This window comes from Brassica rapa, chromosome A09 (assembly GCF_000309985.2).
Source record: "Brassica rapa cultivar Chiifu-401-42 chromosome A09, CAAS_Brap_v3.01, whole genome shotgun sequence".
Lineage (NCBI taxonomy): Eukaryota > Viridiplantae > Streptophyta > Magnoliopsida > Brassicales > Brassicaceae > Brassica > Brassica rapa.
Window position 1 is genome coordinate 39,939,652 of NC_024803.2, and position 26,806 is coordinate 39,966,457.

Here is a 26,806-nt window from a genome sequence, read left to right on the forward strand (position 1 = left end):
AGCAATTTTAAAAAATAATTTTATCAAATAATTTTATGTGTGTTTTGATAATAGTTTTTTATATTTTTATTTTTCAGAATTAAATATTTAGTATTAATAATATTTTCATTTTATTAATTTGAAAATCAAAAATTAAAAATTTAAATCTAAAATAACCATTCATGTTTTTCAAAAAACTGAAATGTATTGCAAAAAAAAAACTAAAACTAAAATCTAAAAGCAAAAAAAAATCAAAATCCAAAAACTAAACCCCCCCACCCCCCCCCCCCCCCCGGGACCCCACCATTAAGGTTTCACTTATTTATTATATAACAAAAAATGTATTTCCTTGGTTGCATTGCATGTATTGTAAAAATGGTTTTTTTGTCTGAATATAATTTAACCAGTGCTGAGTGGGTACATGTGAAAAACTAGTATGGAGCCCACAACTTTATAAAACCATTTTTTTCTGTTTTTAGTTACTTTTTTACATTTTTATTTAAAAATATTAATACATATGGTTAAAAGTTTTTTATGTAAGAAAAACAAACATATTAATTAATGTAACATATAGATGTATAAAATATATATTTCAATTGGTAATTTTCTTACAATTATAAATATCGTATTAAATAAAACTTTATATAGTTATTTAAAATATTTTTTTTTAAAAAATTGTTTAGTTTTGTATACAAACTCTAAAATCTCAGGACTGCCATTGAATTTAAAATCATTCAAAAAAAAAGATTTGTGTTCAGAAATAGAACTAATAGATAGGTTGTAAAAAAAATTCTTTTGCTCTTTTGAAAAAAAATCAATTTTCTAATTATCAAATGTTATTTGAGCTAACCAGAAAGAAATAGGCTGATTGGCTAATTTCTTTGGGTAGCAAAACCTTTGCCGAGCTAACCAAGCATCGGGATTCCAAATTTTCAATTGCAGCTCCTCTTCGTCAGGTTTATGGGCCAGATATGTTGACTTATATAGGCCCTTGTAAAAATGCCTAATTGCTTCATATCCCTTATAACAGACCAAAATAAATATTTTTATTAAAGAGATAGAAAAACTTTGTATCTTTACTTTATAGATATAAATAAATAATAAAAATTTAAAATCAATTTTTCCAATTCAAACTTTTTATTTTCCAATATTATTTATGAAAAATTATTTTTTCAAACTTTTATTTGAAATCTATTTTTTTAAACTATTTCTAAAACTATTGTTTTAAATATATTTTTCTAAAATTCTAAATCCCACGCTTTCCAACCACACTCTTCAAATCTAAACACTAATTTATATTAGTTAACCTTACAATTATAAGTGTTTTTTTAAAAACATAGTTTGGTAAAAACTTTTTGGTGTTAATATATGAAATTTCTCAAATCCTTTTGTTGACCTAAATTTTTACTTAACAATGGAAGATCTTGATATAAGATTTGGATATAGGTTCGTAATTTATCTCAGGGCCGAAGTCAGCCTTTAGATAGTCTAATTTAAAGAATAACCATCAGTCCAATTTTGTTTGTTCGCCATGTAACGTGTGATATTCAGGGTTGGTGGTGATCAACCATCAACGACCCGTTAGATTTAACAGAGACCACATGGAGTTTCGTGGCCATTTAAAAGAGTTGTGGGTTTCGCATTTATGAAGTATTGTGACCAAAAGGACAATTAAGTGTAGGAATGGAGGTGGACCCAACAAAGGTAATACAGCAGGAAACCATAATCAAATCATCATCACCACAACTTAACTTTTGTAATAAAATCATCACCACAACTTGTAAACACATGAATATGAAAGAAATGATCAGAGGCGGAGAAGACAACGGAGAGCCTTGCCCTGATGTAGGAGCTGCATAGCTTCGTTAATATCACTGAAAGGAAGCTGGTGAGAGATGAAGAGGTCTAGATTGAGCTGGCCTTGGAGGCACTGTGTGAATAGAAGAGGCAACTGTGTTTTGGGTTTGAAACCTCCAAAAACAGAGGCAGTGATTGATCTGCCTTGGAAGAGCTCCATGGGATGGATAGGTAGAAGCTGTGGGCTTGCGTGAACGCCAAGCAACACTGTCACTCCCACTCCCGAGTTTGTAGATAAAAAAGCTTCTCGAAGTGCTTCAATTCTTCCCGCACACTCGAAGCTGTACTCAACTCCTCCCTCAGTTATCTCCATCACCCTCTCATGAACCGTCTTGTCACTCTCCTTTGGGTTTATGAACTCACTTATCCCTACTTCTCTCCCTGTTTAATGCAAGTTCACCTATTATATAATTCGATTAATATATGTATTAAATCTCATAAAAGATAATGTATTATACCTAATGAGAACTTGTCAGGGTTGACGTCGATCCCAATGATTTTTGAGGCCCCCTTTGCTCTTGCACCCTCAGCTACCGCAAGCCCAACAGCGCCCAGCCCAAAGATAGCGACGGTGGAGCCAGGCTGAATATCAGCCACGTTCCAGGCCGCACCCACTCCTTCATTAAACACAAAACATTACTTGTCCCATTTATTAAATAAATACAACCACTACGTCATGTCACACATAATTATGTTGGTTACCAGTTGAGACACCGCAGCTGAGGAGGCTCATCTTCTCTAGAGGAAACCGAGGGTCCACCTTCACCACACAGGCCGAGTCTATGACGGTGTACTCGGAGAAGGTGGATGTGTTAAGAAAATGGTAGATGGGCTTGTTGTCTTTGCTGGTGAAGAATCTGGTCTTCCCATCACCTACCATCACTTTCTTCATTGGATCCACTCGGAACCTCTCGCAAAGATTGGCTCCGTCTCGTTTACAGACTCTGCAATCACCACATTCTCCGGTGAAAATAGGGAGCACATGATCCCCTGCCTTCATATCTTCCACTCCTTCCCCTACGCTCTCCACTATCCTGTTTCCATCCATTGGGAAAACAAAATAATAATAATGAGACAACAAGATATATTAGTATTTTATCCAAAAAAATGTATTGGACTAATTACCCTGCAGCCTCATGACCAAGGATTCGAGGGTATGCTTGCTGAGCCTCGTTCTGACCAACAGACAGATATAAGAAAATTAAAAGGAGACTTCAAGAAGAAGAAGAGAAAAAGAGAGAGTAAGTAACCTCGCCTTTCCATGCGCTAAGATCAGTGTGACAGATGGAAGTGAAGAGGATTCGTAGTCTAACTTCCAATCTCTGAGGAGGATCCACTTTTACATCCTCCATCACTAGAGCTTCTCCTGCTCCCCATGCCACAGCCGCTGTTCATTCATTCATTAACACTCATCATATTAATTTTAGCTTAGCGTTAGACTTATACATACATATAAACATCATTGTAAATTACCTCTGCAAGTGATAACTTTGCCTTGTGTTTCCATCCGCATGACTCTCCTTAGTTATTGTTGGCTCTGATAGTTGAAAGTAGGTACTGAGCTGAATATATATATAGGAACATTTTCTCACCAGATAATTAAGTTCATTAATTACTTACAGTTAGTTAAATTTTTTTTTCTTGTTATACAGACTTTTCAATCAACTAACATCCAAGACTTTGACACAAGAGGAGACTTGAAGAGTATTCTGCAACTAAGTGACAAGCCATATGCAATAACAATATTGAATGCATCTATTTTATTTTGTATCTAATGCAGAAAATGGCAATTGGATCAGAGCCCCAACCTAATACTTTTGTGCATTTGACCCTAGTCATTAGGAATGTTCTCCGGGGTTGAAAGACGTAGTCTATGTTCCGTTTCAACTTGTTACGTATTCTTTCGGACTTCTAATTTGACCATTCCCTCGCTCATTTAAGAAAATATTACCCTTAGACATACTTCTAAGCCTCCCCATTACACTTTGACATACTTACAGCATGTGAGGTACTTCTAAGCAATGAAAAGTCACCAATACCCTTTGTATTCTAAATCGAGCAAACTAGGACCGGTCATTATCTATTTACTTTTCTCCTTTTTTTCATAATTAAGCACTTTCTTTTTCATTATTTTGCCAAAGCTAATTTTCTCCAAAACTCTAATTTCTTGAACTCATCAAACCGATTGAATTCTCCATTTCCAATTGAGTAGTCTATGTTCTCCTTCTTCCTCAATCAAATCCACCATCAATTATACTGTTTCTCTTCGACATCAATCACGATACGAAACCAGTCGCGTCTACTTGATTGTGTCATAGTCCGGCGAAGATTTGCGGTTGCCAAACCGAATCAATATCTGGCTTCTTCCCCAAAAATGACAGGTTTTAACTTTCTTTAATTGTCACAATTTCAGATCTATTACTATGTTGTAAACCCTAAATCTCATCTAATTTCCACTCTACCTTCATGTGGCCGTAGATAACAGCGACACTTCCCGCCGAGATTCCAATCTACCCGAACGACTCTTTGCTACTGACAGATATCCCAGGAGAAGATTGAACATCTACTCCAAACCAAAAAGCATTTGTTGCCTTACACATCTTCTCCAATTTTTGTATTTTTCTCTACTTTTGATGTCTCAAATTCTAAATCTAACTGTTCTTAAATCTCACATCTACTTGAACGGCTCTTCATCACTAACAGGTATCCAAGGAAACAATAGAAGATCTACTTCAGACCCAACATCCTCTATCTCCCTAGGAATGTTCTACGTAACTTTAACCACACGGTTTCTAACCATGACCACACGATCTCTGGCCACGACCACACACTCTCTAGCCATGACCTCAACACTTCTAACTCTGCCCACATCACTACCTCTCTTGACCACACCAAACCTGCATACAAAATTATGTCGTCAACCATTAATCTCTTGACCACACCTTATCCAGAACAAAACGTGTGTGTGTGTTCGAACACTAGCAAGAAGAAACGCATAATACTTACTAACCTCAGCCCTCAGATTTCTCTTTATTATCTTTAATCCAACGGCTATTACGAAAGTCCACCACTCAATAAAGTTACCAATTAATTGCAACAAGAGAACTCTAACTAGTGTTTACCTTTTATAAACTTGGTCGTAACTATTAATACTCACAGGGGTATGATGGGAATCTCAACTCAACACAGAAGGCCAAAAGTACACCACCAGCATAAAGTACCTTAAAGTGTTATATACCCAGCCCAAAGTATGTCTACATGTAATGCTCTCCTCATTTAATTGGGTATTCAATTGTATGTGAGTTATGGAATGTCCCCATCTATTTAATGCTCTTTGTTTTCGTCTGTCTTATCTCTAGATAGATAACATTGAAAAAGAAAAGTATCAAAAATGGAGTAACTCTTTTCAGTAAAAATATTTTTCACCGGCGTAAAAGGAAATTTGAAGCTATAACTTTGAAAATATTTCCACCGACGTAAAAAGGAAATTTGAAGCTTTGAGCTCACGTATCAAAAGATAGGTGTGCAATTTCTTCAAACCTCATGATGTCAAATGTAAACTTAAAATTCTTCAAGAAGAAGTTGAGGACAATCCTTAGAACTACTGAAATTCCATCTCAGGCAGCCCGAAAGATTCGTTGTATGTCCATTTCCCACTTCAAAAATTAGAAGTGAAATCGAAATTTTATGAAAATAAATAAATTTATTCTCTTACAACTGAAATTATACCTCCGAATATTGATAGCACGAAAGGTTATTACTTAAGAAGATCAAACAAAATCTCATTCCCTAGAAAAAACAAAGGCTAGATCGAAGATATAGATAAATCTGACTGTTAAATAGAACGAGATCTAAACCGAAGAGATGCAGGAAAAAAAACACAAGGCAAAGATCGACTCCGGCTCTATGGAATCAGTCAAGTCAGAAATCCGAAGAAGACAATTTGAAAAAATTTGGAGAAAGAACAGAGGTTTTTAAATCTAGTAAAAAAAATTTGATTTTTAATCTTGTAAACTAAAATTCACTAAATATATAAAATAGAATAACCCAAAAACTAATGGTATTTACGGCGAACCAAATCAAATTATATATAATTTTAGTTTTCAACATGGTAGCTAATTTTTAAAACCGAAAAACCAAATAGCCCGAAAAAAGAGGCTGAAACCGAAAAATTTGAACACCCCTAATCAAGAAGCTAAACACATCTTTTTAGTGATATAGATCATCATGTCTAGGACTTTGTATTATAATCTATCACTATAATGATTCAGGTAAACTTACAAAACTAACCATTACATACAATAATTTATATTACCCCCTAGCCGGTTCTGTAATTACATTAATACACACACTTGAACAGTGTTTTTGCACATCATACAAACTTGGTCTGCAAAGGAAATTTAAACTTCTAATACAAGAGATTGCAAAGGGCAAAAGATCTGTAGTATGAAACATTTTGAGGGTCATTCTCTTACAAGGGATAGATAATAATAAGCTTTTCGTACATGCGTCAAATTTTGACGCTGGTGTCATTTATTCTTGATTCGAAAACAGCCTGATTTTGCTCACTGGTCTGTTAGACTCCACTCAAATACATGGTCTTCTTAAGAGGTTCGTAATTAGAGATTGTCATGCGAGCTAACACTATTGCATGAGATATTGCACAAAGTGTGACTAAAGAAGATAGGAGATTGTATTCATATTTGCAAAGATGGTAGGAGGTTTGATTAAGCCTTATGGATAGTAAATCAAAGTGAATTAAGAACGAGAACCTTTTAAAAAGGGTTAGAAAGCGGGTTCTTTGATTATATTAACACCCAATTTTTGCAACATGATAGAAACAAGTTCAGCTAAGATAATAAAAAAGCAAAAGGAACATTGAAGCTCAGACAAGAATGAAACTTCAACAGAACATCTGCTGCCTAAAGAGGAGGGCGACTCTCGACTTCCTTAGTCTCAACCTCCTTTGACCTCCCGAATATCTAAAAGAGGTTGACATAAATAAGATAAGTTAATAATGATTTTAAGAATAAGCAAAAAGGCCAAATCCAAGCAAGAGAGTTAGAGAAAGAAAGGAACCTTGTCGATGGTGTTTTTGAAGCAAGTTTTGTGTTCATCCATAGAGGCATTGAGGAACTCGTTGAAGTGGTCTTTGAGGTTTGCAAGGAAAGTGGCGTTGTCATCATTGACATACTTCCTGCAAGAAGAAGATGTCGTAGAAACTGCAGCTTTTGGCTCCTTCTCCTTCTGGCTATCCATCTCTTCCTGTTGTTAAGCGAAAAGCAATATTCAATCCAAGGTGAAACCCCAAAAAAACAACACACAAGAAGCTAAAAGCAAAACCTCCAAAGATCAACGCTGCAATTTCACAACGATTACTGTAAGCATGACAATACCCACCAAGTGTTCGATTCAATTGCTAACAGAAGAGTATTAACTAAAACCGAAAAAAAAACTCAAAACTCGCAGCGATGATTCTCAAACAGGAACTATTATCAGTAATTCAACTTCTCTTTGATTTCATAAAAGAGAAAATTTAATGATGAGAACCGAAAATAAAAGTTTACCTGAATCAGGGTTTCTCTGCAAAGAAGTCTCTTCTTTTTCCTAGTTTCTCTGCTTCTCTTTCCTTTCTCTCTGCAAGCTGAGAGTCGATATCTGTATATATACACACTTTTCCTCTGCGGGTACAACACGCAAATCACCTTGGCCAACAAGGCATATAGAAAAAAAACGGAAAAATCTCCCTATAGTGGGCCGAGGCCCATTCCAATCAAACCGCATAAGTTTAAACCGTGACCCCTTTTTAACTTTTTTAAGCATTTAAAAGATACACTGTTGTAAAATTCAATTTTGGTCCTTCAACTTTTAAAAACTTTTATTATTTTTGTTTATACAAATGTTACAACATTCTGTTAGAAAGAACATACAAAACAATCTGTACGACAAAAAAGGGTCTCTCTAATGAACAATGAGTCTTCGAAGATGATCAAGAAACACAGACAAGCTAACATCATCTGTAAATACATTACTCCCTCCGGAAAAAGGACCATTTCCATCTGATGAAGGATTCAGTTTTGCTAGTAGAAAACGAGCCTGCCCAAATGCACAACCACAAGCCAAAAGAACCAACACACCATTAGATATAGCAATCCATCTCAGAGAAACATGAGTTGATTTTACTACTCAGGAGATTGTACCTGTGAACCATATTGATCACATATGACAAGACGCGGAATGGGAAACCTTTCGTTTATTATTGTATCTGAATAGTCTCGTGGGGACTGCAACAGATGCACAAGTGCCTGGCAAAGAGAATATCAGACTCTAGACAGCCTTTTTTTTTTATTATTCATCTTTATCTTTTAAGATTATGGATGATAATGTGTACCTGGTGCTCAGGTTGATGATGGTATCCAGCTTTTCTCCATTGAGCGATTGTAGCACCGTGAAATATTACGAGTGTGAAGTACGCATCCAGAAGTAGGATTCTATCAGCTGCAATGGATGCCACATCAAGAGGAATTGGTTCTGGCTGTGAATTGAATGTGAAAGAAACCAGCGAAGGTTGAATCATCACGATTGAATTCGAAACGTTCTCTCGGTTCAATATCATTCGAAAATATGCTGTCTCGTCTGGGCTGTTGTTGAAGACCTACAAAAGGAGAAGCCAAACTGTGCTTAAGGATCGTTACAATAACCTCAGCCTCTTATGGACAGTGAAAGCAGACTGTACCTGAACAAACTGAGAACGGCGCAAGTGGAACACAAACTGAGGGAAGTTTGATAACTGAGAAGGTAGGTTAAATGAAGAAGCATTGCCCTTTTGGTACTCTCCAAACCGGGAGCATAGATTTACTAAAGCTTTGTCCGCCCACCGTTGGGGATTAAACTCAGGCTGTGAAATAAGAAGCAAGTGATCTAGCAGATATTCAGCTTATTATAATAATCTAGCTACCAACAAGTACCTGAGTCTCCATTTTGAAAGAAATAAGTCGTGCCATAACTACAGCAGCTGCTTCTTGGTCAAATCCATTTGTTAACTCCTATACTAAGCAAATTTTGAGGAACAGTGAGATCATAGATATATGAAGATAGAAACATAACTTCTCAAATCTGAAATATAATAAAGAAGAAACTACTGAAGTTCACATTCTCAGAGCAAAACTAGTTCTTCTCACAAAAAAAAGCTAATGAAACAAGCAATATAGATCCACCGTTCTCATAAGATTGTATATATCATAAACATACTACTCAAAACTTGCCTGTAAGTTTTCAGTTCCCATGACCCATCTTCTTGAAAGAGTTGTAACCCGGAGCCTCGTTTGACCATTCGAGTGCTGATAACTACAGAAACATAAAATTTCATAAGTACAAAGGGTCTCCACCTCTCCGTCCATAACTTGCAATTTTAGATGGAAAAGCTTCAGATTCCTTACTATGTTAAAAACTGGAAGTAGAACTGATTGATCTGCGACTGCAAAACGACATCAGCTGTCTCCCTTTTAGCAATCTCAAAAACTAAACATACGGAAGTACTTTTATCAAGGCCACACATCTTCCATGCGCTTGTGTGGCCCTGACCGATGCCAGTGTCAGAGCATAATGGTCCTTTCTGTAAACAATCATCGAAAAATAAACTTCTTAATCACAACGAACATAAGGAAACAAAGATAGCTTCACACATTTGAATGATACCTTTTCGAGAGATGCGCAAGGGCCAATAACTCCCTGAACTTTGACACCCTTTGAGCAGTTAATTTCAAATATACCACTGAAAGAAAAGAATCCAACTATCAGAAACTAAATCACTGAAGATGAACACAGCAGATAAGAAAGATAGGTAAGCCATTACCATGAGGACAAGCCTAGATCATTTTCACCTGACTGAAACACTCGCTTGAGAGAATCCCTAAACACCGAATGGCCAAAACTTTCAGCAAGCACCACAAATCCACCTGTCTGCTCAACTGCAACTTTCATCTCAGCTATGCCAACCTTTACAAAATGCACAAACTTATATTAAAAAAGCAGCTACCAAAACACGCAAAAAAAAAAAAACATTACTAAACAAATTTCTCTCAGTCCAAATCACCTGATCAACAGAACTCGCGAAAACATCAAGAACATGGCCTTGATGAACAAGTTGTTTCGCGAGCTTCTCATAGAACTCAACAGCTTCTTGATAACACGGAGCAGAATCTTTACCAATGTCCTTATGAGAACGGATTGGTTCCGAAAGCTCCGGAGAAACAATCTACAAAAAAAAGGCATAGGAGGAAGATCTTGAGCTAGCCACCAAGATTCCAAACAGAGAGTAAGGAGAAAAGGACTTACAGCTCCAGGGCCTAGAGTGGAAGGTCCACCAACAAAAGCCATGATTCTAGCAGCGGAGCCAGGAAAGCAAGCTCCTAAGAGACAAGCAGCTATACGAAGCGCAACACCAGTGCACCTCCCAGGGCGGTGATCAGGTGCAGCCGGCCACTGGCTGCTTCCAAGCTCCTCAAGAACCTAAAAGCAAATCAAAGTAAGTTAACAGATGAACAGATTATGATAAGTCTAAGAAAAGGATTCGATTTTACGAACGGAGTGGAGAGTAAACTGGCAATCGGCAGCTGGTGGGAGAAACCGAGCAATGTCTTCGGCGGAGAGACCGTCACGAACGCCGGCGATGACGCCGGAAGAAGGTTTAGGGCTCTTGACGAAGAAAGAGAGCTGATCAAGGAGCTGATCTTTGGAACAGTCTTTGTTCCCATGGAAGAAGTAAGATTTGGTGCAGTGAGGGAACCCGAGCTCGTAGACGCGGACCAACGAATCGAAGGCGATGAGTCCGACGACGGAGGCGTCGGGGATGAGATCGAGGGCTTGGGAGAGAGACGATCTGAGGAAATCGAGTTCGTCGGAGAAGAGGCAAGTGTCAACGACGAAGAGGAAGACGGGAGGAGGGGGAGAGGAGAAGGAGTCGGAGAGATACTCGACGGTTGTGGAGTGAGGGAAAAGCTCCGGGGGGAGATTGGTATCGGAGATCGAGGAGTAAGTCGACGGGAAGGGGTTGCGATTGAAGCAGAAAGGGCAGCCCCATGTGGAGGCGGAGAAGTCGACGACGGAGTAAGGGTTTAAGACGGAGCGGCAGGTGCGGCAGCGGAGGGGAGCGTAAGGGAGGAGAGGGGTGGAGGGGGCGAGAGGTGTGTAGATGGCGGAAACTGGGATCTCGGAGTCGATGGGTTGGTCCTTGGTGGTTGCGACGGGGATGATGTTCCATGGCATTCTAACTCCGTCTTGAGCTTCGAGCTCTGCGAACTCTGCCATGCTCGGAGACTTACACACACTAAGTGTTCGATCAAATGCCTAAGAGAGCAAACGAAAGTCAAGGAGTAGCGATTTTCCTCGAGTGCTAGATGGAAAATATATAAATATTCATCATCGCTGGCAGAGAGAGAAGCTTCTTCGATTAATTTTGCAAGACTAATCTCACAATTCGATTTCTGAGAAACATCGTAACACCATTGCAATACACATAACAAATGTTTTTTATACACAAAACTTGAAACTACAAAACACACACACACACACACAAGGAAGAAGAAATTACTTCAAAGTTCTACAACACATTCTGAAACAATGACTTCAACTACAGTGAGAAAGATACAAGGTACAAAGAGACTTGAGAGCTTCTTTTTCTTCAGGGTTTAGGATCTCCTGATTTTGTCCAACTTACAATCGATTCGTCTCCAGCTTCTGCTTTACAACAACACACAAAGGTTTTAGTTAATACAAAACAAACAAACTGTGTGAAAAAAAATCACTACATTGATTGATTGATATGTGAACGTACCTTTCCCAGGAACAATAATGACAGGAGCGGATTTGCAATTGTGGAAACAATACTCGCTTACACTCCCTTGTAGCACACTGCATAGAATCCCAAAGCAGAATCAAGACAAAGATCACACAATTAGTATTTTCTTCTCAAATATATATAACTTATCTAACCTTCTTACTAAGCTCCGGCCTCGTGTACCCATGATGACAGCCGCAGGCTTCAATCTCTCTGCTTCCTTGCAGATTACTTTACCTGCTTCTCCTTCAACAACACGAGCCACACTCTTCACCTACAACATTACAAACCTAACTGAATTAGATTTATTTCTCAGACCCTAACTTAGCAATCAAGGAACAGTTTCTTCTCATACCATAGCAACTTGAAACGCCTCAACAGCAAGTTTCTCCATGAGAGCTTGGCTCATCTCGTACACTACATCGTTCTTAACACCTATGTAAAAGTAAGAATTAAATAAAAAAATTCAACATATCAGATCTACTATTCACATTTGAGCCAACAAAAGATGGGGGAGAACGAACTCGAGACGGCGTGGACGAGGTGAATGGTATCGGCGAGGCGGCAGAAATGAACGAGAGCCCAATCGAAAGCGTGTTTGCTGTTGGGACCATGATCAACGGCTATGATTACATCTCTCCCTCTCCTCCTCTCTCCGTCCTCCCTCTCTAGCTCCGGCTCCGGCACGACCGGGATCAGCGACGGCAACACCACTTCCCTAAGACTGAACTCTTCGTCTTCCATCAAAGGCTCCATCGATAAATGGGTTGGGGGAGTTTGATTGGTTTTTGAGATTTAAAGAAGAGAGTTGCGTGTTGCGATTCTTACATGTTTGATTTTGATATTTTTTGGTTGCTTTTTGACGCGTCGTGGTGAGTCCCCACCCCTACAGTTTATTATGTCGGCGGCGTTCCAGAAGAAGAACTAATCATTATAATTAGACCTTTTTAATTACTAGTTTAAAAATAAAATTAATTCAGCTATGAGTTTATCTGTTTCGTGTATTGTGTAATTCGTACTAATAATTTGAATTGACAATATTGTGTACAAAGTCATGTGTATCCAATCCATCCATCCACGTAATGAAAAAAATCTCAAAACCTATACAATCAAAGTAATAACCCGAACTGTGAACAAATTTTCCTTGACCTTTGACTATTCTTTATTTTTGGTCAACTGTCTCGTGTTGCACGTTGGATATATATAATGAGGATTGGTTACTTCAAGCGACAGTAACAAAGCTCATAGGCTTATATGGCTTGTCAGTTTCTGTGGCTAGCTGATGAACCCTTTCGTTTATATGGGCCTTAACTTTTGATTTTGGCCCATTTACATTTTCGGTTTTATATACTTTCCCTTCATGGAAACCTTGGATTATGGCGGGGTCAAATATGATTACGCGTTATAGATATCTTTTTCATTGCTAATAGCCTACTAATACTAATGCGGGAAGCATGCAAGCCGCCAACCTAACACGTAAAGTTTATCCAAAGTAAGTATATTATCAAGTTACTTTGGTATGTCTTTTATAAGGAAGACGAATAATAAAATCTAATTTGCTATACATAAAGAGTTAAAATCATTTTACCAACGAAACAAAAAGCCTATAATGAATGGAAGCAAAGAATGCGTACGGTTGACCAAACTAATCGTAATAGGAAACCGTGGACCCATTAGACTTAATCATTGTTTATGGTCTTCTAAACCAAATGTGAAGTTGCTAGTGTCGTTTTAGCAGCTATGCATAAATGAAAAACGTTCTGCCATGCTCTTCTATTCCACATAACTTATAAGCAAATTAAAGAAGCATACGTCAAATATTGATGCATGTAGATATATTGTCAGCTGTATATTGCATAGATTCGTATCAAGAAAAGTTCGTCTATATAGTGTGTGTATAGACTTTGTATCTTAAAGTTTTAACTTTGAATCTGATAAATAAAAATCTTTTGGAGACGAAAATGCAATCTTACAACTTCGATCATAAGAAATCGGCCGCTGGCCAACTCCAATCACATCATCCAACTTTTAGTCAACCCATTGATATATATATAAAGATCTCTTTATGTATAAACGAAACTTTTATATATCTTAGTTCTCACACTCTTGCTTATAGCCAATTGGTTTATCAATTTCTATTTTATTTTTGTTTTTGTTTTACTTGGCCTCTGCACAATCACCAAGACGTGATATACCTCACATGCGCTATGGCCGAGATGGGTCTTTATAAAACAAAGTCTAAACATTACATTGATACTTATTATCAAATCACAATCATCAATATTTTCATTCTCTCATTAATCACATCTTCCTCCATGGCTTCTGCTTCGTCTTCAGTTGATTTTTCAACTGCAATTCTAATAAGGGTTGATCAATCAGGCAAAGGAGATTTCAATAAGATTCAAGAAGCAATTGACTCTATCCCTCCCAATCTAAACAACTCTCAACTTTATTTCATTTGGGTCAAGCCTGGAGTTTACCGGTACAAAAACTGTTTTCTGTATATATAATTAAACACACTATATGATTACATAGATATATATATGGGCAACTATATAGAGATAATCAGAAAAATATGGATAGCATATATTGATATTGAAAGTATACCATTTTGTTTAGGTTTATATATTGTTGAATATACAAATAGCTTTATGGATAAAGTTTGGTTTGTAATTAAAATTCTATACCATGTGATTAGTTTTCAAAGTTAAGGATTTAGACTGATTATATTTTAAAACATAGATATGCTTAATTTGATATAAAATTTAGACTATTTTCATTCTTTTTTTGTATATGTTGTGTGGTAGAATCATCTTTTTATCAGTTAGATATTTATATCAAAATATATGTTTTCTTTTCATCGAAATGTATCCACTATATATGGCTTTCAAATGGGTTGTAATCTGATTATGTAACATGTTTTTAATCTAAAACTTATTCATTTTAGATGGAAAAAAATTAGCTAGCAATTTATTACTAGACGTCGACCTTCTATTTTTCTTTGTGAATTTGTGTTTTCTAGAACAGATTTGACTATTTTATTGCTGACTAGTTAGTTCTATGAGCATAATCAGATTCCGTGACAAACTAAATCTATAATGTTTAATGTTATGAAACAGAGAAAAAGTGGTGATTCCTGCGGATAAACCCTACATAACATTGAGTGGAACAAAAGCTTCCACCACAGTTCTCATATGGAGCGATGGTGAAGACATTTTGGAGTCATCCACTCTCACAGTCTTCGCATCCGACTTCGTATGCCGATTTCTCACTATTCAGGTCAAATCCTCATCACATATATATATTATATATGCACATTTTACTTATTTGTTATGTATGTATCTGGTGTTTACGATTAATACAAATTCTTCCTAAAATGATTATACACAAATGAAAAAAACCTAGTGTAAAATGAAAATAAATATTTGGAAACTACAAAAGACTGATCTTACGTGCTTTTTTGTTTTGTTGAAAGTAGAATAAGTTTGGAACAGCGGGACAGGCGGTTGCGTTGCGAGTGGCGGCGGATAATGCAGCGTTCTACGGCTGCGTGATAATGTCGTACCAAGACACTCTTCTCGACGACAATGGAAACCATTACTTCAAGAACTGCTATATTGAAGGGGCCACTGATTTCATTTGCGGAAGCGCATCTTCTCTCTACGAAGTAAGTACTAGCTATCACCATTTACATTATTACTTTCATTTATACACATCAAGTTATATCTATATCAACATATTTAATAAACTTTTTCTACACATCTTTTCGATCCGTTACTTTGTTTGATATCTACTGATCTAGCTGTTAACATGTAAGATTTATATATAGAAAAGTTTTGTATTTTTTTCAGCATATGTATATAGTATACCACTCTATAAGCTTAAAATAAATCATGAAATATAGAACACTTAAATAACAGAAAGATGTTAGCTGAAGAGAATAGTAGATTATTCTCTAACTAAACTTGCAAGTTTAATTTGCTTTTTGATGAAATACATTTTTCGCAGAAGTGTCATTTACACTCGTTGTCGCCGAATAATGGGTCGATGACGGCGCAAATGAGATCGTCAGCGACGGATAAATCAGGGTTTTCATTCTTGGGATGCAAGTTAACCGGTACGGGCTCCACGTATTTGGGAAGACCATGGGGAGCTTATTCTAGAGTTGTCTTTGCTTATTCCTTCTTCTCTGATGTGGTTGCACCTCAAGGATGGAACGAATGGGGAGACTCGAGTAAAAACAAGTAAAAATCATTTGAAACCTTTTACATTTTTGTTGTTGCAGGTAATGATAATATTTGGACTAACTACTGTATACTAATAATGGTGCAGTACTGTATATTATGGTGAATACAAATGTTACGGTCCGGGAGCAGATAGGAGAGAGAGGGTAAAATGGTCGAAACAATTATCTGACGAGGAAGCTACCGTCTTCATGAGCAAAGATTTTATCGGCGGCAAAGACTGGCTTCGACCTGCGCCTTCTCACTTCAAGGCTGCTCTCTCAAATCAAACCCGAAAGAATAATTGGTTCCATCAATTGATTAATTAATACTCTCTTTCTTTTCTTTTTTTGGTCAAACAAATGATTAATACTCTTCCTTGTATATATAACATATCGACTGTAATTAACTGTGTGTGATAGTTTGTATAATATTTAAGACGTGTGATACAATACTCTGTAAATGAACAACTACAACCACCCAATGATTATCACCATTCAGTATGGTATAATAGTATATAGTAAACCACAGTAGATTCATAAATTAAAGAAATTGATTAAAACAAATGAAACTTTTTGAGAAGACAAACAAAGGAATGAATTTGTTTCGAAACAGAAGTAAAAACCATATTTACAGAAAGTGCTTAGGATTAAAAGGGGAACTAACAAAGAACATTTTTCCTGCAACATATAACAGATTAAACTAATCACACCCTTTTGTTTCCTTCTTTCTTGTTGCCCAATAGGTAGCTAATAAGAATTTGATTTTAAAAAATTCATCACTACAAAACACTCCAAAATGGTTTAAACCCCATCTCCCATTTTCCCCTTCTTCTGGATCAATCAATCAGCACGAGAGCCGCCACTACCAGCACCAGATCTCCTCCCGCTATATTTCTGCCACAGAGATCAAACGTTTGATATAAAGTTAGCAACTTTACCCTTAAAGCCATTACTATGAATCTGAAAGATGACCTTTGTAGTCCATAGACCCCACAAACAGTTCAAGGATTACAATCAAAGGCTGTGGAAAAGAGAGAAACCTGTTTGCCGATGCTGAAAGGAATGTACTTGTGCTTGATCATGTGAGAGATCTGGCGTCTCATGGTGAGGACAAAGAGAACGACCCAGTAGCAAAGCAGTATCGGCCAGAAGACAGGAACATCAAAGACCGAGAAGAACGTCATCAGAAAGGCAATGCAGAAGGCCTTAGTCATGGAGTACCTACAGAACGTAAGATTACGCCACAGTGTTGTTCTTTCTTCAAGAAAGGCAAAGAGGGGTAGTATAGTACCAGAATTTGAACTCAGGGAGTCGGCGGATAAAGGGCTTGAACTCATCAGAGCCACGAGTGGGGAGAGAAGCACCACCATCAGAGGCATCGAGCTCAGGGTCAACGAGAGGGGACAAGAAGCCGATGAGGAGGTTGAGGAGGTAGATGCCGAGGCCGTATGAGATGATGTAGAATCCGTGAATTGAGAAAACCCTCAAGCAGTAGATGAGGAAGACGACGAGCGTGCCGATCCACCTGTAGGTTGAGTGAGGTGTCGTCTTGTCGAGATAGTATTTGTAAAGCCTCCACGCCTCGTGTGCTCGCTTTTGTACAGGCGTTGCCACGTCACCTCCTCCGTCCATTTGGGTGATTTCTTGAAAACCCTAGAGATCGATTCGATAAAGACTCAGGCCAAATGAAATCAATCGAATCGCGAAAGTCAGATCTGAAATCGGAACTGAATCGTTCCGAAAGGAACAGCGAGTAATTGGAGAAGGGAGAGATTCAAAAGAACTTACGGAAGCTGAATAGTAAGAATGAAAGAGAGCTTTCTTTCTCTGGTGATCCGGAAGAGACCTCGACGAAGGAAGCGGATCTGATTCTGAGCTAAAGGGGACACCAATGCGAAGAAGATGAAGAATATATCACAAGCTCTCCTTTTTCTTTTCTTTTATTTTTAGTTTTGCTTGTGGGTTTTGCATAATTACGCATAAGCCACTAATATATTTGTTTGTTTCAGTCTAGCCCCCGAATGTTCTTTTATACTCTAAATTTACCAACTACTTTGTGTTCGTCACTTATTAACCCAAATTTGAAGTTCAGTTCATTTAACTGACTTAATTAAACAAGTTTACAACTCCCTCCGTTACTTACTGTAAGTAGTTTAAAAAAAATTCTTTTGTTTCAAAATGTAAGTTGTTTCCAAATATCTAAATAATTTTTACATTTATCGGATAAAATGTAAATAATCAAATAATATCAACTTTTTGAACTAATTAATTAAATATGCCAACTTTCTTAATATTAGTGTTTTTAGTCTAAACTACTTTCATTATGAAACATAGAGAATATTAAATACGTAATACAGTTGATATATTTAATAATAAATACGTAAATAATAAATTAAAGTACCAAATATCATATTTGTATATTCGCACATAACATATTTGTGATTAGTACTTGAAATAGATTAAGACACTACTGTTAATTTATCTACTACGCCAGCGGCTCACGTATTAAATTATTTGGTATCTTAGTCTCTCTACCTAAAGTTTGCGAAGGTCAAATAATATGCAACAGTTGAGGTCATGCATAATCTCCAATTTCAAGCCAAGTCAAGACTCATAAGTTACAGTGATAGGAGTGGTGCACCAAAGAAACCATTTAGGGAGCAAATATAAAAAAACAATTCCGAATTAAGTAGACATAATATCTCAAAACAGCTTACTAAAGAGTTTCTTGAGATACAAAGGAGTTTACGAAAAGAAACATAAAGAACTATAAGAGCTCTGATGATTAATGTCTACATCAAAAGAGTTGAGGTTCGGAGAACCAAACCATTAACAAGAGTAAATCTGTTTAGGTGTTGGTGGCACGAGTGTAGATCTGCTGGCTAGAGTGAGCAGCAACCATCCTGATCACACCTTTCGCCATCAGCTCCCTAATCGCCCTCCTTGCTAGAGATCCGTTAATCTACATTTTATAAACATTATTCAATACGGATCACAGTGTTACAATAATATACTATTTGAAGTTCTAGACAAGATCGAGATTGATAACTTAATTATCTCCTAGGATCATACTACTAATTGAGTTACAAGGACATGAATTAGTAAAATTAAAAAGACGAGTATGTAGTAAACATACCCTCATACGGTCGGAGAGAATGGAAGGAGTGATGAGCTTGAACTTGGGAGCCTCAGTGAGAAGCTTGTCGTAAGTAGCCTGATCAAACAGCACCATGTTGTTCACCTTCTCCTTTTGCTTTCCCTTGCTCCATTTCTGTTTTTTTATTTAAGGAGAAAGAAGACAACAATTAAGAACACAAACACACAAAGCTACATTACATAGATTAAAGTGTCGTAATCTACTTACATTTAATCAAACTCATAATAAACAATAACTCATCCAAACAAGACTAGATCAATCTAGTAAACCTAAATCAAATTCTGCAAAAACTCTACACAGATAGAACAGAGAAATGGAGCACTTTGAAAATCTAATGAACACAAAGTATAGATTACATTTAAAGATGAAACAATGGAGGAAACGAACCTTCTTCTTCTGTTTTCCACCTCCGGATTTAGCCGGCTTCGACGACGGCGGTGGAACCTTATCCTTCTTTGGCGCCTGAGAAATAAACATAAATTTCCAAATTAAACACCCACACAAAGGGATACAAAGCTATATCAAGAGAGACGGAGAGAGAGAGAGTAACCATGTTGTTATCGACGGAGACGGGTAATGATCGGCGGGTAGGCTAGAGACGAAAGATAGAGCTTGACGGAGACGACAGTGAGAAAGTGAAGTGGTTTTGTTGTCCCTTGTATATTAGGGTTTCCGAGTTCTTAGCAGGCTGATAAAGCCCATTAAAGTTTTAATAATGAGTCCATTAATCTTATACAGCCCAATTAAATTTCTACGCTAAGCTTCAGCAGTTGAAGGAACACTGGAACAGGTCCAAGCTTACTAGCTAAGGTGATTTTATTCTATATCCTTTGTGTCTTATATGTGTAAGTGAATGACATTTCATGTTTTTTTTTTGCTAAGAATACTAATAACATATTAATGATGTTCAGATCTACAATAAGTTAATCTAAGAGCTACTATACTTTGGAAAAAACAAGATAGAACAATGTTTATGAACCTAATAGATTAGATAATTCAACTTGACAACAGAGAATGTATTTTTTTCCTATCCCTCCTTGCCATGATTGTATTCTTCACATCTCTATATATCCCTCGTGCAATCACCATTGGAGTGATAGTGCAGTTATTATGATATACATTCTTTATTTGTTTTCATAGATGGTAGATTGTCGATTGGACTGTTATTTTTTTTAGAATAATATTTGCTTTTGCGTTGTTTTACTTTTTACTATTTTGTTTTATTTTTTTTTTCTTTTTGTTTTAAGGTTTTACCTCGTTGGAGACATTTCATGTTTATTACTTTGTTCGATTTTTAACTAAATTGTTCATGTTTTTATTGACCCTTTGCTTAGTCAAAATGACTTTTGAATGCGCTATGTTTGTTAAGCATTCGAAAGTTTATGTGTATCCTTAAACATAATTATCGTAGAAAAAAATTTACATTATTTTAAACAAAAACTTTTTATGGATCATGGATATCAACAAAGATGAAACTCGTAGCAAAAAATAAAAATAACGAAGAATTTCAGTAGGGCCGCGATGGGCCTCACGCCCAAATATTATTGTAAATATATAAAGTGTTTGATCACATAATTGGCAAACCGACCTTAGCTCAGTTGGTAGAGCGGAAGACTGTAGTTGTTGCTGTAATCTTTAGGTCGCTGGTTCGATTCCGGCAGGTCGGATTTCTTTTTGAAGAATATCAGATTTCCCACATTAAATGAAGAATAACGGGAACAAATTTTATTTTGCACGAACAGTCGCTTTGTGGATAAATAAACCAAATGAATATGTGGCGTCTCATATCTCTTTTTGTTTCTTTTTCGAGACTGTTTGTTGTTTTTGGTGTATACCCAGGCAATTACATGTTTAAAATAAATATAATTGAGTAAGTGACACTGAATCAGCATACACTCACATGCGGGGGAATAAATGTTATAAAATTCACGTAAAAGCAATTACAATTAGATTAATTCTGTGATCAACTTGAGGGAATTTATAATATGTCCCGGTAGACGTACAAGCCATATTTAAGTTATGAAATTCAGATTTTGGTTCTTTATAGATTGGCCACCATAAAAGGGGTACCACTTATATATTGTATTGTTCTTCGCTAAGGATGCAATTTTCTTGTTTGAATAATAACAAGAGTTTCATCAACTAGATTTATGCGTGAGCTCCATAATCTCTAAATCTATGCTCAAATTATAGATACCAAAGGTAATTCATAGATTTTAAAGGCCCACATACAATTTTATGTAAAAGAAAATATTCTAATTGTGTGTTTAGGTCCAATCATTTCTCTTTATAAAAAAGATAGTTTTATCAAATTTATTGAATCAAATAACTCAAAACGATATCTACAAAGTGACTATAATATTTAAAGTGTTTTTGATATTGGGTGGGATTGTAGCAAAAGAAAAACAACAAGTGTTTTACATTTGTGGCTGAGCTCCCGCTATTTTCTAAGTGTGATCAAACAAAAAATCAAGATAAATCAAAATTATATATGTAAGGATGTTTTAATTCGCTTGAAATAGTTTATTTTATACACATCCAGATAACTAGAACTGGACCAGAAGTACACAGAAATTTTGAAATTGATTAATATCTACATTTCTAGAAAAGATTAAAACATTTTTTATCAACTGTGGACTGAAATACAAAAACCCATACATAAGAACTTGACAGAGAAAACACTAACAGAGCCATTGTAAGTAATAAGGCTCAAAGTTTTATTTTGATTACACAGTTACACTTCAAATTAATTAAGATATATACCAGCTGATACTAGGGGTGGGCACTTTACCCGATATCCGAAGTGGCACCCGAACCCGATCCGAAAAACCCGAACCGAAATCCGAACCGAAGTAGCAAAATACCCGAACGGGTATTGAATAAGGAGAGATTGGATACCCGAACCCGAACGGATAATACCCGAACCCAAATGGATATCCGAAGATAACCGAACATATGTATAATTAACCATATATTTCTAGTTTATATCTCTCATTTTATATAAAATATTTATATTGATACTACACATACTTTAAGTTCATATGATATACATACAATTACGGAAAAAATGATTTGTTAATCACTTAAAATGCATGTCAAGTTTTTTATTTCAAAAATTAACAAAAACTTACATAAAAAAAAACTAAATTAATGCCTTTTTAGTTTTAAAATGTTATGTCCAAATCTATTAATTATTCAATCTATTAAAAATAGAAAATTAGTTAACTAAAAGTTATATTTTTAAATACAACAAACTTGAGAAATGAAAATTTTAATTTTTTTTTTCAAAATCTAAATATCCGAACCCGATCCGAATTAACCGAATCCGAATTAAAAATACCCGAACCCGACCCGAAGTACAGAAATACCCGAACGGGTTCTAGACCTCTATACCGAAATACCCGAAAATCCGAAATACCCGACCCGAACCCGAACGGGTACCCGAACGCCCACCCCTAGCTGATACATAATGTAAGACGTAAATTTATGGATAAGTCTGATTGGTCCTAAAACAAGTAAACAAAACATATATATACTTCATAATTTGCACCATGTTGATTGAATGAAGCATCGCGTGACACGTTACGTTCATGGACTACTATGAACAATTGAAGATGTCTTTTAGAAAAAGATGTGGGGCTTTTACCTTTTCTTCAAAGTGTATCCAATAACAAAAATTAAACTGAAATAAACCACATATATGTGCTTTTTTGTTTCGAAAGAGACAAGACATAAAGAAAGTTAAGAAACACATTAACAAAGAGAAGTTGTAGAAGTATAAGCCATCTCTCAATCTCTTAGTGAAGAAGAAATGGTTTATTATATATTTTTAAATAGGAGTTAAAGTATTCGTGTATATTTTGTGTTTTTGTCATTTTTCATTGTGAGGTTCCGTATACTGTACATCAATATACACAGTGATGATATACGACTCATATAAAAAACATAATAATAATTTTATCAGGAAACTTTGATTTACGAGGTTGATTTGTGTTACCAAACCTAAGAAATGAGGTTTTAAAGGCTTTTTCCAAACAAACAAAAAACCTGAGAAATGAGATTCTAGTACAAAGAATGAAAACAGGTTTTATAAGTCTCATTAACTGCCTGGCGGATTACACTACTACATATTCTATATCCTGGAGTACTTTTTAAATTTGGCACGATAGGTATGCTTTTGTACTGCTAAGAACATGTTTAACGGGAGGTTCTTAGAGTGAAGTTCTTAGCGAAATATAAGAATTTGTTTCTTAACTTTTTTAATAGGTATGCTTTTGTACTGCTAATAACATGTTTAACGGGAGGTTCTTAGAGTGAGGTTCTTAGCGAAATATAAGAACTCGTCTCTTAACTTTTAATTAAAAAGTTAAGAATCGATTCTTAAATATCTATTTAAGAATCGGTTTTTAGTTTTTTTAGTTAAAAATTAAGAGATGAGTTCTTATCGGATATTCTGTTAAGAATTTCACCCTAAAATCTTTTCATTAAACAAGTTCTAAAAAATTTTGCGCAAAGTTTATTTAAATATGGTGGTACGCATTAATTTTACAGATTAGTTTATTGCCACAAAGAAGCTAGTGAATGGATATAAAAAATAATGGTGGGCTGCTATGAGTCGAGTAAAAGATTACAAATGATGAAGATAGTGCATGAAACTGTTTTACCAGTGCGATATGATTGATTATAAACTATAATAAAATGAAAAATATCCTACAGACATGTGCAAGTGATTATTGAATCTTCATTTATTTATATAGATATTTGTCTATTAATATTTTTAATAAAATAAGTTAAATCTATCGATATATAATTTTATGTTATATATATGTCGATATAAGTGTCATATCGCAACCATTCTCTGAGACTAGTATTCTCTTTTTTTTTGGTAATCAATTAGTATTCTTCATTTCATAGTGTTGCCTTGCCTTTGATTAGTTTAAATTGATTTTGTTATCTTGACTGCAAAAATGTAAAGCAACAAATAAATTGGGATATTAGAAGTATAAAAACAGAATATATTACATTGTTTGACAAGTGAGACATGGCTTTTAAGCTAACAACCCTTTAGGTACTCACACCTTCCATGATCAAATAGTATTTTACAACAAAGCTAATATGTTACTTGTTTGATTGACATACTACAAAACAGTGAGCCACAATTTTAAATGACCTATTAAAGTTATATTAACTATACATTTTTTCTAATACTTTTCGGTACAAAACCGAAACATTTATGCATGCAGATAACTTACTTATAATTAGTGAAAAAATCTAATCTTGTTTGAAGTTTGATGTTCATCAGACCACTAAGACAATCTAGATCTTCGTCAAAAACATTTAAGTTCATTAGTCAAATTTTATGAATATAAACTCACAAAACTCGTACTTTTTAAAATGTAACCGTGAATACAATCAAGAACAACAACAAGGCGATGGTGTGTCAAATGAAAAAGATTAGGATACAAGACTAGTTAAAGAAAAAATTAACAAGACTAGAGTTTTGCTAAGTTAACTCTTTTTGCATATAAGAACAATAAACCAATAATTCACTCTAAAAAGAAGATTAGTGCTCGGAAAGAAAGAAAAAAAGCAAATGCACTCAGTGACCCCTATATAAACACTTACATTGCAAAGGTACATTCTCTCAAGCTAAAAAATAAAAACAAAGAAGAAGCAAAGAGAGAAACAGAGTCAGTCTCTTCTCTGTTTTTTCCTCCACCATAAACTGAATATCTAATCATTCTCTCTTCAAATGGATTCGCCTAGTACTCAAAAGGCTAAACCGAGAAAGATGAAGGCTGCTGTGAAGAAGTCTCGAGTTCAAAAACTCTTGGATTTGTTTTACCGAGTGGTCGAGATAACTGTGGTTATGGTTACAGTGGCCAAGCTCTGTTACCAACTAGTCATCATGTTCGAGGACTCTGGTCTCTCACGTTTTCTCATCAACCGTCACCTTGCTTTCCTCTTGGGGAACGCAATAGTCATCGCTGTAGCCGCCAAGTGCGGTCTCTTTGCGAATCAAGAACCTGATGCACGGAGAAACAGAAATGATTTTTACGACCAGTTTGTTCGGGAGAGCTCAAGAAGAGAACAGAGCAGTGAAGAAGACAGATCAAAACAGATCAGCGAAGATAAGAGACAGAGCAGAGCAAAACAGAGCATGTTGGAGAACAGGGCGAAACAGAGTACTGAAGATAACAGAGAGAAACAGAGCACGGACAAGAAGGACATAACTGTGAAGAGAGAGAAGCAAAGGAGTGGGTCAGAGAATCTAGAGGGCTCGAAGAAGAGTTCTTGTGGAAGATTGAAGAGATCGGAGACTGAGAGACATGCTGATGTTTCTGATGATGAACTAAGGTACAAGATCGAGTCTTTCATTGCGAGACAGAGGAGGAACCAAAAGGATGAAGAGTTTTGTATTGTTTAAATAAGTACTTAGAAAAAAAAAGAAGCAAGGAAAAAAAAAAGAAGAAGAAAAACTTTTTGTTTATGCAAATAACATTCACATATATGTGTGTTTGTAAATATACGGGTGAAGATATTTCAAAGCCCCAGCATAAAATGTTGTTTTAGCTTTTCTTTTCTCTTTTTTTTTCTTTGTAAAATTTTGTTCCATCTTATAAGCTATGTAACATATATTTTCTGTAAATTTAGTCTTATGGTAGACATATATCGAAAAACATGATGAGCAAGAAGTAATCAACAAAGAGAGAATTAAAAGAGCCATTATTCATGTCATAACTCTTTATGAAGCATGCCATATCTACGTAATAGTAATGTGTCTAGCTCACACCCAACAACTAGTTTAAGAGTGCATGATCATTCTCTTCCACATAAGGTCTCTTTTGGTGTTATCTTGGGATTTTGATTGAACCACTGATGAGTTGTAAGATCTCCTCTACAATGCCCAGCCAGAATACTTTCTGCAAGACAAGGGATAAAAAGTAATCTCTATAATCAAATAAAACAACAGAGGTATTATTCATCTTGATCTGAAATAGAAAACACAAGGTGATTTTAGTTAAATCTAAAACAATAGCACGGATAAGTCTTGCGTATGCCTTGGTTGTGAGCAGCGGGAACGTCTTGCGCAGATTGAACCGCATCAGTAAATGAACCAAAGCATGTAATCGGATGTATTCAAGCTTCATCTATTTAATCAACTTTGTTAATGTTTTTTCTCTTCAGTGAAATTCCTGAGTTCCTGGGTGGTAACTGCACTTGTGCAGACAAATGTGAATGTATGCATTCAGACAAAGGTCCCTGGAACAACCCTGACATCTTCGAACTACCTAAACATCTTCAACGGCATGTAACACTCTTTTTATATCAGACTTTATTTGTCTAAACTCCTGAAGCGGGACTTGGATTGACATCTAGTGAACTCGAACAAATGTGATTCACTTGCTGTGAATTATTCTATTATTCAACTATTTTAATGGCTAGATCACACGATATTTAAAATGTGATTAGGTTATTCTGTTATTCCACTTTGTTATTCTAGTCAAACTTAGTACTCACTCCGTTTCAAATTACTTGTTGTTGTAGGGTGAATTTTTTGTTTCAAAATAAGTGTCGTTTTATAATTTCAATGCAAAATTTATTGATTTTATATTTTGATATTTTTTTCAATTGATTGAAATGTGGTTAGGTGTATTGATAATAATGTTTTTATCTAGTAAATATACAAAATTAAATGTTTTCTTAATTTGTGTGTCAGTCTAAAACGACAAATAATCTGAAATGGATG

The 26,806-nt window shown here is 35.7% G+C and overlaps 8 protein-coding genes and 1 non-coding gene across 9 annotated transcripts; 3 read left to right on the plus strand and 6 right to left on the minus strand.

Moving 5' to 3' along the window:
• Window positions 1–1,621: 1,621 nt before the first annotated feature.
• Window positions 1,622–3,564, minus strand: LOC103842505 (alcohol dehydrogenase-like 4). The gene is made up of 6 exons (XM_009119130.3): window positions 3,310–3,564; window positions 3,087–3,223; window positions 2,962–3,011; window positions 2,539–2,870; window positions 2,295–2,453; window positions 1,622–2,217 (listed from the first exon to the last, which is right to left on the minus strand). Exons 1-6 carry the CDS (start codon window positions 3,347–3,349, stop codon window positions 1,787–1,789), a joined length of 1,149 nt encoding a protein of 382 aa, XP_009117378.1. The 5' UTR covers window positions 3,350–3,564; the 3' UTR covers window positions 1,622–1,786.
• A 3,026-nt stretch (window positions 3,565–6,590) lies between these two features.
• LOC103842507 lies at window positions 6,591–7,541 on the minus strand. Its single transcript, XM_009119132.3, has 3 exons — window positions 7,404–7,541; window positions 6,916–7,101; window positions 6,591–6,818 (listed from the first exon to the last, which is right to left on the minus strand). The coding sequence occupies exons 2-3, from the start codon at window positions 7,093–7,095 to the stop codon at window positions 6,759–6,761; spliced, it is 240 nt and encodes a 79-aa protein (XP_009117380.1). The 5' UTR covers window positions 7,096–7,101; window positions 7,404–7,541; the 3' UTR covers window positions 6,591–6,758.
• A 131-nt stretch (window positions 7,542–7,672) lies between these two features.
• Window positions 7,673–11,204, minus strand: LOC103842509 (protein transport protein SEC23). The gene is made up of 12 exons (XM_009119134.3): window positions 10,423–11,204; window positions 10,174–10,347; window positions 9,932–10,093; window positions 9,692–9,834; window positions 9,535–9,610; window positions 9,276–9,451; window positions 9,102–9,183; window positions 8,805–8,882; window positions 8,573–8,734; window positions 8,228–8,491; window positions 8,037–8,141; window positions 7,673–7,932 (listed from the first exon to the last, which is right to left on the minus strand). The coding sequence occupies exons 1-12, from the start codon at window positions 11,143–11,145 to the stop codon at window positions 7,798–7,800; spliced, it is 2,280 nt and encodes a 759-aa protein (XP_009117382.1). The 5' UTR covers window positions 11,146–11,204; the 3' UTR covers window positions 7,673–7,797.
• An 83-nt stretch (window positions 11,205–11,287) lies between these two features.
• LOC103842508 (universal stress protein PHOS32) lies at window positions 11,288–12,533 on the minus strand. The gene is made up of 5 exons (XM_009119133.1): window positions 12,199–12,533; window positions 12,030–12,109; window positions 11,830–11,948; window positions 11,672–11,748; window positions 11,288–11,574 (listed from the first exon to the last, which is right to left on the minus strand). Exons 1-5 carry the CDS (start codon window positions 12,428–12,430, stop codon window positions 11,519–11,521), a joined length of 564 nt encoding a protein of 187 aa, XP_009117381.1. The 5' UTR covers window positions 12,431–12,533; the 3' UTR covers window positions 11,288–11,518.
• A 247-nt stretch (window positions 12,534–12,780) lies between these two features.
• On the plus strand, window positions 12,781–16,662 carry LOC103842766 (putative pectinesterase 11). Its single transcript, XM_009119430.2, has 5 exons — window positions 12,781–14,156; window positions 14,794–14,953; window positions 15,153–15,341; window positions 15,683–15,918; window positions 16,007–16,662. Exons 1-5 carry the CDS (start codon window positions 13,636–13,638, stop codon window positions 16,224–16,226), a joined length of 1,326 nt encoding a protein of 441 aa, XP_009117678.2. The 5' UTR covers window positions 12,781–13,635; the 3' UTR covers window positions 16,227–16,662.
• LOC103842510 (protein RER1B) lies at window positions 16,483–17,874 on the minus strand. Its single transcript, XM_009119137.3, has 4 exons — window positions 17,688–17,874; window positions 17,191–17,552; window positions 16,940–17,120; window positions 16,483–16,793 (listed from the first exon to the last, which is right to left on the minus strand). The coding sequence occupies exons 2-4, from the start codon at window positions 17,529–17,531 to the stop codon at window positions 16,740–16,742; spliced, it is 576 nt and encodes a 191-aa protein (XP_009117385.1). The 5' UTR covers window positions 17,532–17,552; window positions 17,688–17,874; the 3' UTR covers window positions 16,483–16,739.
• A 681-nt stretch (window positions 17,875–18,555) lies between these two features.
• On the minus strand, window positions 18,556–19,756 carry LOC103842511 (40S ribosomal protein S25-4). Its single transcript, XM_009119138.3, has 4 exons — window positions 19,607–19,756; window positions 19,444–19,518; window positions 19,036–19,170; window positions 18,556–18,861 (listed from the first exon to the last, which is right to left on the minus strand). Exons 1-4 carry the CDS (start codon window positions 19,607–19,609, stop codon window positions 18,748–18,750), a joined length of 327 nt encoding a protein of 108 aa, XP_009117386.2. The 5' UTR covers window positions 19,610–19,756; the 3' UTR covers window positions 18,556–18,747.
• An 883-nt stretch (window positions 19,757–20,639) lies between these two features.
• TRNAY-GUA lies at window positions 20,640–20,723 on the plus strand. The gene is given in 2 exon segments: window positions 20,640–20,676; window positions 20,688–20,723. It is a non-coding gene; the product is annotated as a tRNA-Tyr (tRNA).
• Window positions 20,724–24,543: 3,820 nt separating this feature from the next.
• On the plus strand, window positions 24,544–25,720 carry LOC103842512. Its single transcript, XM_009119139.3, has one exon. The coding sequence runs from the start codon at window positions 24,809–24,811 to the stop codon at window positions 25,481–25,483; it is 675 nt and encodes a 224-aa protein (XP_009117387.1). The 5' UTR covers window positions 24,544–24,808; the 3' UTR covers window positions 25,484–25,720.
• Window positions 25,721–26,806: the final 1,086 nt, after the last annotated feature.